This window comes from Trachurus trachurus (assembly GCF_905171665.1).
Source record: "Trachurus trachurus genome assembly, chromosome: 13".
Taxonomy (NCBI): Eukaryota; Metazoa; Chordata; class Actinopteri; order Carangiformes; family Carangidae; genus Trachurus; species Trachurus trachurus.
Genome location: NC_139892.1, coordinates 33,483,296 through 33,496,947, shown reverse-complemented (window position 1 = coordinate 33,496,947; position 13,652 = coordinate 33,483,296). Strand labels below are relative to the sequence as shown.

At 39.9% G+C, this 13,652-nt stretch overlaps 1 protein-coding gene across 2 annotated transcripts in view; it reads right to left on the bottom strand.

Annotated features, from left to right (window-relative positions):
- The window catches only part of strn4 (striatin, calmodulin binding protein 4), a 31,099-nt gene that overhangs the window by 14,651 nt on the left and 2,796 nt on the right, over positions 1 to 13,652 (bottom strand). For both annotated transcript variants that reach the window (XM_083984479.1, XM_083984478.1), the window contains exons 2-6: positions 2,862 to 2,965; positions 2,666 to 2,742; positions 2,426 to 2,504; positions 1,768 to 1,953; positions 125 to 302 (exon numbers count right to left, since the gene is read on the bottom strand). In XM_083984479.1, the coding sequence (XP_083840605.1) occupies positions 125 to 302; positions 1,768 to 1,953; positions 2,426 to 2,504; positions 2,666 to 2,742; positions 2,862 to 2,965 (624 nt within the window). The remainder of the gene's footprint in view (positions 1 to 124; positions 303 to 1,767; positions 1,954 to 2,425; positions 2,505 to 2,665; positions 2,743 to 2,861; positions 2,966 to 13,652) is intronic.

Genomic DNA, 13,652 nt, shown 5'->3' with positions numbered 1-13,652 from the left:
AGAGCGGACAACGGTTTTTTTTTTTTTTTTTTTTTTTTTCTTTCAAAATCACAAAGGACAGAGTCAGATACTTGGTCGTCGTTCGTCTCCATTTTTTTTATTCAAGTCACGTACGGTCTCGTACCTTTACGCGTGACTTTTTGTTCTTGCGCGGCCCGTCGATGCAGTCGGTGGCCATGCCCTGGAAGTCGTCCTCCTCGTCGCTGTCGTCCTCGTCGTCGTCCTCGCAGCCGTGCAGGAAGGGGATCTTATCCAGCACCGAGCCACCCAGACGTTCCTTAGAGCTTTCCTTGCCCGCATTCCTGCAAATAGACGCATTCGTTTATAGTCCGCCCCAATCTGTGTTAAAGTGACTGGATAAAAAGAACATGTAGGACAATGGCTTACAGTGAGATGAACTCGATTACACAGCATAACGCCATATCGTTTGCTGTCATTACAGTGCAGCTTTTTTGTTTAATGTATTACTTGATGAAGTTAATGTTTAACTATGAGATTTACAGGTACAGGTTTCACTATTTCAATTCTTTATTGCTATTGTCATAATAACACAGTTATCCATGGCAATGAGATGTTATTGACCATCTCATTGACCTTTAAACATTAAACATTTAGAATTTTGATGAAACTATCTTCGGTTAAAATGCTTCTACTCCTAGATTTCATTTTACTGACATAAACATGTATGTGCTGTGTATCTGTGTTGTTTGCTTCTACCCTTTCTTATCCCTACTACAGTATCTCCAACACACTCACAGACATGCACATATACGGTAGTCACATGCACCACTTCCCATAAAATCAATTCATATTTTTACATATACAGTATGTACAGCACTGTTCACACCAATAGGCCTATAGTCTCTGTTTTGTTTAGTTTTTTGGTCTCTGTCTTGTATTTGCATCACTTAAAGAGGAACTATGCTGGATGTTTTTAGCTTAACTATGCTACATTTTTACCTTACTTACACAGCTATTGAGAGTCATTTTGGTGGTTAAGTAAATGACTTGTAACTTGTTACAGGGAGAATGGAGCCTCTCTGCCTTCCAACTAGCGTCTCTTGGCTCTGCAGCACCACGACACAAACACACCCCTTAACCCGTAATCTCTTGTTTTTGACAGATAAGACTACACAAATATACACGTCGTAACATGGTATATGATGTTATGTACGGCTCTAGTGATATTTCTCAAGGCTTCGTTGTAAACAAATGCACATAGCCAGAGGAGGGTTAGCAAAACAGCGAACAAAACAAATCAGTCCGCATAGTTCCTCTTTAATAAAAATAAACAACAAAAAAGCATGTATCTGCTGTGTAATGACGAGTGCATGGCCTTAGCTGATCTCTGCTACATTAACTTCAGTCGCCTGCACATCTGCTGCATGGTGAATCCATCTCTGATTTCTACAGTGGCGTTTTTATCAGTATTACCACTCAGGTTGAACTCTGCTTCATGTAAGTGCTCTCCGTCAGATGATTCATCACCAGAAGGTTTATTTGTGGACTTCAGAGAGGAACCCTCTGTACAGTTGTGCGTGTGTGTGTGTGTGTGTGTGTGTGTGTGTTCTACCTCTTGATCTAATTTCACATGGATCTGTATATAATGATATTTCAAGGTCATGTCTGTGAAAAGATGATCAGATTGTGGCACAATGAGTAAGTTAGGCCTCGTCTTATAAAGTGTGGTACAGTGCGTGGTGGGAATATTCAATAATTCCAAATCATCATCATCACGAAATGCTGGTGTTCACATCACGCTCTCACCTCTTTATTTGTTCCTCTATCTGTCTGACCAACAACGACTCTCCACCCGCGCGGGGCTCGGGCTCTGAGCAACTTTCGATAGGCGGGGGCCCGTTGGCTTCTGGGCTGCTTCGCCCGAGCAGGGAGCGCACACGCTTGGATCGCATGTCCAGGATGGTGTCTGAGTAACCCACCTCCTCCAGATATCTGCATTCACAGGAACATTCCCATGTTAATACAAACCCACAGCCATGAGAATTAATCTCCCAGAAGTTTTTATTTTTTTATTTTTTTTTATTTAGCACAAGCAATATCACATAAAAAACAACATGGACAATCAACATGACTGGGATGTGCAAAGGGGAGGTATGAAACCCAAAAGGGCTTAGTATATAAAAACCTCACCCACATATTCAAGGAACAAATTTGTTACAATTTAAAAACAATAACATAGGAAAATAATTAAACAATAATGAAAAATAGGTAGAAAAGTAAGTGATTAAACAGTAAATATAAGGAAGTAAGGAAAAACACATACATGAATGAATAATACAAAACAATAATAATGAATGAAATGATGAGGAAAGAAGAAGAAGTGAGTTGATGGAGCACTGACAGATACAGATACAGATAGACACACATCAGCATGGTACCGAGACAAAAAGGAAGCAGGTCTTACTTGCGTAGTAGCTGACGTCCCTCCTTCCAGGACATCTGATTGGCCGGCTCGGCGTCTGACTCAGCTGGCCCGTTGGGAACTACAGAAAATAGATTGTTCAATAGTGATGCAACAGCAGAAAACGAGAACAACAGAAACTTTTTTTGGAGTTTCAGCAGAGAAAGCTTGCAACGGCAGAAGCTCATATAACATTTCCAAAATAAGAGCAGCACAAAAGAAGTGTTTTTGGGGTAAACATACGTTGGTCTGCCTCCGTCTCTGGTTTCTTGTCTCCGGGACTCTGGTCGTTTCCTGTCTTCAGCTTCTGATGCTTGGCCCTGCAACCCGACGGCAGACGACACGAGCAGAAACATTGTGTGTAAATGAGCAGGCAGATGTAAGGAGATAGGAACAGAGAGAGACAGACAGATCGAGAGCTTCCTGACACTTGTCGTACCTCTCTTGTTTGAGGGCATACTCCAGCATTTTGATCCGCCTCACCAGGTCCTGTTTCATATTCTCCTGCCCTTTCCTCTCACCCTGCAGGAACGCCACCTGAGCCTGAAACACACACAAACACACAGGATGATGAGAAACCCACACAAAGTACCTTCAAAAAAGACACACACACACACATGCGACAACCTCACACAGAAGCATATAAACAAAAAAATGCCAAATCAATTTAGATTGACATCACGACCGCCAGAACTGAATGAATCGGATAAGAAAAGCATGTCCTTGCTCAATTAAAGCCAAAGAGCAAAGCTTTTGATATCAACAGTGATCACAAGGAGAAGAGGCTGTGAGAGTGAAGGGAAGGGGGTAAAAAAAAAGAAAAAACAAAGTTTGATGTGAGGAGCATAGCAAACATGACTTCAGAGAACCCGGAGGAGTAAGTAGAGGGTTGTGGAACAGGGCTCTTATTTTTAACCTCTCCAAACCGAGGCCTCACTCACTGCGCATCTGCACCAGAGTGAAAAACAAGACTCAGACCGGCCAAATTCAAATACCCTCTTCTAAGACACATCCTTCCTTTGTGTGCTTCCCCGCTCATATTACATCCGTTTCCTTCCTCGCCGAGCTGATAAAATTCTTACCTTGAGGACAGAGATGTTCGCCGCCTAATTCCTGTCAAACTATTAAAGAGATTCTGTGAGAAAAACAATAAAAGATAATGAAAGAAGAACAGACAGTGAGGAAACTGTCTAGACTATTACTTGGACAGAGCTTTCCTTCATATGGCAAAAACTTGATTGAAAAATGTTTAAGGTCTTTCAGGGTGAAGAAAAAGGCTTGTTTTTTTTCCTGAATTATTATAACCGGGTGATGCTTCACAGCTGGGGACCGAGCTGTGGTTCACACCGGGCAGCAAAAAGCCTGCCCTCTATTGGCCGGAGGAGAAAAATGCCCCGGTATAGGAAAGAAAACAAACATGAGGAGGATAAGCTTTAAAAAAAAAAACGCCTGTTTCTCTTCTCTCAGGACTTGCACGCAGGTAATAGGAGGCAAAATACTTTTGCATCTCCGCTCCCGCTCTCTCTCTCTCTTTGTGCCAAGGGGTGCTGGAGCATTAACAGTGCTTGTTTTACAGTCCATTTCTCCTCTGCACGCCCCCCCTCCCCTCCCCTCCTCCCCTCCCCTCTTGTGTCCAAGTCCATGAGTCTGCTCCCACACGCATACGCAGTTCTGTAAAACTAGAACAGTTCTAAAAACACTATCTCATGGGGCAGGCACTCGGTCTACTTGAGAGGGTAGTCAATCACCCAGGAAAGCACACATACACACACACACACACACACACACACACACGTATAATACGCACACAGACACACTTCTACACACACAGACACAGTCATGTAACCAGCTTGGAGGGCTAGTGGAACACAGGATAATCTGCCAAGCAAACCTTACTACCACTGCTGCTGCTGCTGCTGCTGCTGCTGCTGCTGCTGCTGCTGAGTAATCCTGATTAATGCAATGTGATTTTATATGCTTATCTGGGAATTTTGGCGATAATTGTCAGTGGGAGCATGTCAACACAGCAGGACTGATCCAAGAGGTGGTGGAATACAGATAACTTTCTGCGTGCTGCATGGTTTATGCTCGGCCCAACCCCCCCCCCCACGAGAGGAGGAGCAGGGCCGAGTTCATGATCATTTTAATTAAGGCAATGAAAATGAGAAAAAAATAATCAATATATAACCGCTCACTGCTCGTCGTGTGTTACAGAGCAGGAAGGAACAGGATTGGAATCGGACTGAACGAGCTGAGAAGATGCATACCGCAACAACCATGCTTGACCTTACATAAACTGCTTTGTAATAATATATCATTTGCCGTGGTTACGTGGTTGATAAAAAGCAGCGAGCGCCGGGGCTGAGTGTTCCCAGCTGCGCACACACTCACACACACACACACACACACACACACACACACACACACACTCACATACAAGTAGAAAACTGTGCAGTTGTTGCTGTGTTCGGATGCGATACATTCGTTTGTGTAGCTCCAGAGGCAGAATGGTTTATTCCAGTCTGACATAATAGGACATAAATGCTAATGTGACTCTGAAACACAAGCCAAGGCAGAGCCCCGGCTGTGGCGAGTAGTGTGTTATGAGTGTGGGAGGTTCAGATATCAGAAAAACAGCATGTACATTATATACTGGGCGCCGGAGACGGTTGAGAACAGATGAAACGCACTCGGGCAAAAGAAAATGAAGACAAATCTCAGCTCTCTTTAGAAATAACACCTTAATATACATATATATTCACTTCTGTCAACAGGAGTTTGGTTCAGGCTTGACCTCCGCAGTCACAATAATGAAGTGAGTTGAGTGTGTGAAAGCCTCTGTGCGGACGCATGTGAGGTGTGCTCCTGCAGGTGTGGGTGAAGGAGAGAGAAAAAAGTGATTTTTTGGCAAAAATCAACGAGAAATAAAACGGAGAAAGGAGATGGTGTAAACTGTCATAAAGATGCCACCAAAGACAAGAAGTCTTGGAATTGAGGAGGAGTTGGAGGAGATCAGAAAATCGCTGGATTTTATGTCGGGTGAACTCAGCAGAGTGGCCAAACAAAACGACATGCTACGGGACCTGACGGATGAGATAAAGCAACTGAAAAACTTGGTGAAGGAGAAAGACAAGAAAATAAACAACTTGGAACGGCGAATTGAAGATTTAGAACAATACACAAGGATGGATGATTTAATCATAAACGGACTGGAGACGACGCACCGATCATATGCCAGGGCTACGGCTAGAGACAAAGACGGTGAAGACGCCCCAGCAGGGGAGCTTCAAACGCTGGAGCAACAAGTGATAAAATTCCTCCTCGCTAAGAATGTGAGTATTGAGAGCCATAACATCGCAGCCTGCCACATGCTGCCCCGAAAAGACAATAAGACACGGCCGGCAATTATCGTTCGGTTTGTGAGTCGTAAGACCAAGATTGAGCTGCTAAGGCAGACAAAGAAATTAAAGGGGAGCGGTGTGTACTTAAATGAACACTTGACGAAAAAAAATGCTGAAATTGCGAGAGAGGCACGCTACCTGAGAAAACAAAACAAGATACAAGCGACGTGGACGAGAAACTGCAAAGTAATGATACGATTGAACGGTACACCGGAGGAAGCAAAAGTTGTGATGATAAGAGAACTCAAAGACTTAGAGCAATATACATAAGATGCGGAATAAATGTGGCAGCCGTAGAGAAGCCCACATGTGGAAATGCGTGAAGGCTGGATGTACAGTTCATCATGGACTTCGTTTTATTTTGTTTTGTTAATTTTTGTTTTTGATTTGTTTCGCTTTTGTGTTTGCTTTTCTTTTTGTTTTTCCTTTTGTTTTTTGCTTTGTTTCTTCTTTTGTTTTTGTGGGGAATGGCTTTGGCCACTTCCATGGACAATGAAAATAACTAAACAGACAAATGACAAGCCTGGATAGAGACTATATTTTTCCATTCGATGACTTTGAGGAGGAAGATTTCGGGAATTGTGCAAATGACTGTCAACTTGGGCAGTTACCCAACACAAGCACGGAAAAAATGAATTTCAAAACCTTTGACTATGTAGAACATAAGATGTTTGATCCTGAATGCAACTTTGACCCAGACAACAATTTTTATAATAACAACAACAACAATACTTGCGAATACTATACAGATGATCAATTAAACACAAGTATCAACATGGACAATGCACTATCAATCATACATTTCAACAGTAGAAGTCTTTATAGAAATATTTCAAAAATTAAAGAGTGTTTGAGTAAACATGGTAAATTTAATATAATTGCAGTATCAGAAACATGGCTTGATAAAGAGAAAGTTAAGGAAATGGAACTGGAAGGATATGAACTATTTTCAATGAACAGGGTGAATAAAAAAGGAGGTGGGGTTGCTTTATACGTGGATAGAACTTTGCGATGCAGCCAGATTGATTGTATGACAAATACTATAGACAATGTACTTGAATGTTTAACCATTGAGATTCATAATGAAAAAGCAAAGAATGTAATTGTTAGTTGTATCTATCGGACGCCAGGTTCATGTCTTGATATATTCAATGAACAACTAGCTGCTATGTTTAACAATTTAAATGATAACAAAGTGCAAGTAATCTGTGGTGATTTCAATATAAATTTGCTAAACCCAAACAGACACCAAAAAACAATTGACTTTATTAACACAATGTATAGCAACTACCTTTTCCCTGTAATACTAAAACCAAGTAGAATAACCATTGATACAGCCACACTGATAGATAATATATTCACAAATCAAATGGACTATGAAATAGTAAGTGGACTTCTAATAAATGACATTAGTGATCATCTTCCTATTTTTGCAGTTATTCAAAATTTTTTTGGGAAGAAAGTTAAACAAAAGACTCATACACACGAAATGATAAGACATAAAACACCTAAAGCCATTGCTGCCCTCAAGATGGACCTAGAGGGACAACGCTGGAATGAAGTCTATGCCAGTGAAGACCCAAATTGTGCATATGATAAATTTATGTCTACTTTAATTTCACTATACGAGAAACATTGTCCCCTAAAAAAAGTAAACAGAAAACATAATGATAAATATAAACCATGGATCACAAAGGGGATAGAGGATGCATGTAAAAAGAAAAATAGATTGTACAAGAAATTCTTAAAATTGAGAACTAAAGAGGCTGAATTAAAGTATAAGGTATATAAAAATAAACTTGTAAACATCATAAGAACAAATAAGAAAGAGTATTATCACACATTATTGGAGCAGAACAGGTGTAACACACAAGGAACGTGGAGAGTATTAAATTGTATAATTAAAAAGAGCTTTAAAAAAAAGGATTATCCAGTATACTTTGTAAAAGATAATGACATTATTACAGATAAAATTGAAGAAATAGTAAATGAATTTAATAACTTCTTTGTTCAGGTTGGTTGCAACCTATCAAAAGATATTCCGAAGCCAAAAAGTAATAATGAGATAGATAAGTATATTAGTAAAAATTCCTCCTCCATGTTTTCTAGTGCTACGAATGATAGAGAGATACTCGAGATTGTTAATAAATTCAAAAATAAAAAATCCTCTGATTGTTATGATATGGACATGGTATTAATTAAAAGTATCATTGAATATGTAGTTCAGCCATTTACGTATATTTGTAATTTATCCTTTCAAACAGGTATTTTTCCTTCAAAAATGAAAATAGCAAAAGTTATCCCTATTTATAAAACTGCTGAAAGAAATCTATTTACCAACTATAGACCAATATCATTACTCCCGCAGTTCTCAAAAATTTTAGAAAAGTTATTTGTAAATAGACTTGATAATTTCATTGAAAGAAATAATCTATTGAGTGATAGCCAGTATGGCTTTAGAGAAAAAAGGTCCACCTCGATGGCGGTAATGGAACTTGTGGAAGGGATATCAAATGCAATAGACAATAAGGAATACACAATAGGTGTTTTTATTGATTTAAAAAAGGCATTTGATACTATTGACCACCGAATATTAATGAATAAATTAGAGAGATATGGCATCAGGGGGATTGTTTATAAGTGGATGGAGAGTTATTTGGAGGACAGATATCAGTATGTGCAATTAAATAATGTAAAATCTAAATACTTGAAGGTCACCTGTGGGGTTCCCCAAGGGTCCGTTTTGGGCCCTAAATTATTTTTGTTATATGTTAATGATATTTGCAATGTCTCCGATTTATTGAAATGTGTTTTATTTGCTGATGACACCACTCTCTACTGCTCTGGTAAAAATTTTGAACAGCTTCTGAGTATAGTTGAAAATGAATTGAACAAACTTAAAGACTGGTTTGATTTGAATAAGTTATCATTGAATCTAAATAAAACAAAGTTTATAATTTTTGGTACCAAACAAATTAAAACTCAGGTTAAAATTATAGTAAATAGTATTGAAATAGAAAGAGTGTATGAAAACAAATTTCTGGGTGTTACAATTGACGACAAACTGTGTTGGAAGCCACATATAAACAATGTGATAACCAAAATGTCAAAAATCATTGCAATATTTTATAAAACAAGAAATTATCTCAACCAAAAGTCATTATACACACTCTACTGTTCGTTGTTACTCCCATATATGACCTATTGTGCCGAGATATGGGGTAATGCGTACAAAACTAACACTCAACCTATCTTCAAATTACAGAAGAAAGCTATAAGAATTATAAATCATTTAAATATTATAGAGTCAACAAACGCTTATTTTGTACAGTCAAAGACTCTTAAATTTTACGACTTAGTTAATTTCAAAATGGCTCTAATTATGTTTAAAGTGCATAACCATATGTTTTGTTGCAGTACTCAGAGGCTGTTTGAAACTCGAGAGAGTCGTTATGAATTGAGAGGATTAGGTGTCTATAAAAGACCAAAAATACGAACTAATATAAAACAGCGTTGTGTTTCCGTCAGAGGTGTCAATTTGTGGAACAGTTATGATGAGGAATTAAGAATGTGTAGCTCGATTTCTATTTTCAAGAAAATGTTTAAATCCAAGGTACTTAAAGAATATATAGATTTGTTATGAGCGCCAAATGCTTGTTTGATTTAAACTCTAATGTAAAAGTTGCCTTGTTGAAATAGTTTCTGGATTGATTGTTGTTTTTTTGTTTTTGTTTTTTTCTCTCTCTTTACCTCTTTTTTTGTTTTGGTAAAAAGGGTAGGCATAATAAGCCTAGGCTTCAGCCTACACCTTTTCGATCAGCACCCCTCATCACATGTACAGTAAGCACTTGTGTACATTTAGTAAATTTTACCTGTGGAGAAGGGGGGGGGGGGGGGGGGGGGAATGCTGATGCTGATCGAATAAACTGAATAAACTGAAACTGAACTGAAACTGAAACTGAGATGTCCCTTTAAAGCATGTGTAACTGATACTGTGGGTCAAGCAGAGGCCGTCGACTCGGTTCAAATCAGTCAAATTCAAGACGGTGGGCCGAGCGGAGCGGGATATGAGGTCTGCACTTAAATAAACACATCTTCACCACTAAATCCTCCGTGTACTGACTCATCAGCTTTTCTGTGAGCGTAAACACCACAGGGGCCACTCCACTCCACTCCACTCCACTCCACTCACCCCCCACTGACGAACACAAAGAGACCACAACCAGAAATTATAGTGCGACAACCCCAGGGAGGTGGTTTACTGGGCTTTTCACCTTGTAAATAGTTCCTATATGTAGGACTCATTTGAATGTGATACAAACACACTGAGATGAAGCGTTCAATCCACCAAAACTGTTTTTTGTTTTTTGTCTCATTTCCACCTCTGGAGTGAGTGGAATGCGTCTCCTCGAGCCTGGAGGGGCAGGGCATGCATTTTTACTCCTACTCGCACACGGACGAGCCGCAACCTGCACAGACACAGATAGCCATCATTCATCACACCCCTCGGCACGCCTGGTGTGTGTGTGTGTGTCGCGCTGTGTGTTCCTAGAAGGAGTTTCCCCACCGGAGCCTGAAGCCTCAAATCCCTATAACACCGCTCTGTTGGCCGAGACAGAGACAAGGCCCCGTGTATCTGTGTATCTGCGTGTGTGTGTGTGTGTTTGTACATAATCATACACCCAAATAATCGCATCACATCGACAACGCCGTAACTGCCTTTTCCTGATACATAAAAGCAGCCAAAACAGAGGGACCGGTGCATCAAAGGGTTTTCACTGCTGCTGTATGTCGTTCTTTATCTATCACAACAAAGTCATTCTTTCACTCCGACCTTGTTTTACTGGCTCTTCCTTTCTACACAGCGTTTCTCTTTTCAAAGCGGCAGGGTAATAGAGTCCACTGGATAAAAGATGATGTCAAGTAGGGCTGCAACTAACGATTATTTTCATTATTGATGAATCGGTTAGTTGTTTGGTCAATAAAATGTTGAAAAATGTTGAAAAATTTCAATTTGTGTTTCCCAAACCACAAGATGACGTCCTCAAATGTCTTGTTTTGCCCACAAACCAAAGAGATACTCAGTTTATTGTCATAAAGGAACAAAGAAACCAGAAGTATTCACATTTAAGAAGCTGAAATCAGAGAATTTGGACTTTTTTTCTATAAAAAACCCCCCAACCTGATGATTTGATGATCAAAATAGTTGACGAATAATATATTGTTCAATTAATTGTTGCAGCCCTAATGTCAAGAGTGGATTAATTGACGACAGCACTCATTGGCCATTTTTACTCGATGTGCCATTTTCACCTTTAACTGGTTTTTATCATTCCACCCTTTCCTGTGGTTCAGATGGAGACATGCTGGACCCAGGCCAACAGAGGTGAGACAAGGCAGCCCATTCAACAGCTGATAGAAATGTCTTCTGAGGGATGGATGAGACGATCACAACAGCAGGTCAAAGGACAGGACAATATTTACAGAGGAAGTTCTACCTCCTCCATCTGAGTAACCACATCAGTCGCTAAGTCTTTTGGTTGTCATTTGATCCACCTCTCCTCGCTCTGATGCTGCACTTATTTTCTTTTTGTACTGTGCCGGTAATCTAACAAAGCCTAAAAGTACAAAAGGAACCTTGTTGCGAGCGAACCAACCTGCCGTGCCATCTGATCTCTCCTTCCTGTGGGTGGGTTTTTCCTCCGTGTGGCCTACTGCCACTGACCTTTCCAGAGTTTGTTGTAGCGTGGAGAGCTGACACATTTAGCCTATTCTGTCAGCCCCCCCCCCCCCCTTTCTCTTCACTCGCCACAGAACAGGGTCAAGGGCAGCTTTCCTCCTCCTCCACTGGCCACCCTCCATCTTCTCATCCCTTCATCCCCATGAGAGAATCCATGAGCCAACAAGTAGAGCAATGAACTTTTCTGGGACAGCACACTTTGATGGAGTGCGATCGGAGTGCACGGTGTGTGTGTGTGTGTGTGTAGATTTCAGTTAGAGAATGACATCCTAAAAAGTCAGGCTTTCTGCCTACGTTGGACCAGAAGTTGTTTGATTATCATTAGAAAGTTGTTGTTTTTTTCTTCTCATTATTACATGTATCATTATTGTTTTGCATTATTCATTCATGTATGTATTTTTCCTTTTTTCCTATATTCACTAACTTTTTTCTACTTATCTTTCATTATCATCTTATCATTTAATTATTCCTTATTTTCTCATCTTTACTTGTAACAAATTTGGTTTTTGAATATGTTCTTCATGGGTGAGGTTTCTCATATAAGCCCTTTTGGGTTTCATACCTCCAATAAAAAAACATTTCTCTTTTCGTGTGCTTATAGCTGATCTTTTTTTGAGACCTTTAAACTTTATCTATTTTCTTTTATTCTACTTTTTTATTCTTCTTTGCTCCTGCTTTTAACTCTGTGTTTTTGTTTTTATGCTGTTCTTTTTAAATGTTTTGTCTTTATGTGAAGCACAGAGTTGCTATGAGTTGGTATGAAATGCGCTATATGAATAAAGATGCCTTGCCTTGCCTCCCCTTCGCACATCTATACTATTTTAAATGATATGTTCGTGCAAAATAAATAATAATAATTAAAAAAAAAGTGAAATGACCCTTTGTCTAAAATCACAATATTTATGGAAGAGTTCAGTGGATGAAACCAAGAAGTGACACAACGCAGAGGGAACTATATATATGTGCCTGTGTGTGGGGGCGGGAAGCACTCACTGTAATAATGCCGTACATATGGATGTCATATGTGTGTCATGGCTGAGAGCACAGAGCTATTAATTAGAGATGTGTTACCCAGGGGTCCAATGTGCCACACTCCACAGGAAGTGATGTCATCTGGGTCACAAGTAATCTATTCTACACAACTACTGACGTGGTTAATAAAAAATGACACAGCTGGAAAGGAGGATGATGCTTAGAGGGACAGGTAGAGGTCTGACTGTCCCCTTTCTCCTTGTAGGATACGCACAGCGCAGTTCATGACCGTCTATTTAATTAACATGAGGATCGTTACAACAGGCTAATTACTACGGGTTCGTTCTCACATGATAGAATACGCTGGGAAAAAAAAAAAAAAAAAAAAAGCTTCTTAGGTGTCTGAAGGACAGAGGGACACAAGGCCACCTGTCCCCAGCCTCATGGTCACGCTGGGACGTCCCACCTGGCCCCAGAAGCAAAGCGAAGGGAGGGCTTTAATTCCCGGCCTGTCACTGGAGACACAGCACCACAGGTGGCCTTTCACACCAAGAGACGGCACATGTGTTACAGAGACAGAGACACCAGGCCACAGACCGCCTACGGACGCAGACATTCTAACACCACCGCCACACAAAGACTCTCATATCTGAGAGACAACACTGTTTAATGTTTGTCAAGATTTGGTGATGTTTTTTTTTTTTCTGCTGTTTATGGATTTCACGTTCTGCTTAGCGGCATATAAAATCTGTCCAAGCTAATTTCCGTCAGTTCGATAAATAGGCCTAGTAATGTTGCGACAGTTTGTATAAATTCAATTCAACCTTTATTACCACACTGTACCCATGACACGATACACAAGTTTAGTGATGGGGCCATTCAATAATATATAAATATTTATTCTTCTATGTTAAATATGTAATGAATGTGTGAGGTATAGATATGTACATTGTAGTGCTATGCAGCGGACTTGTCACTCCTCTTGCCTTGTTTTATTATGATGTTGAAAATCAATAAAAATATATTATTAAAAAGAAAAAAAAATCATGAAATTCTACTGACGGAAATTTCCTTGGACACACTTTAACCACAAAATGCCATGCACATCCACAACACG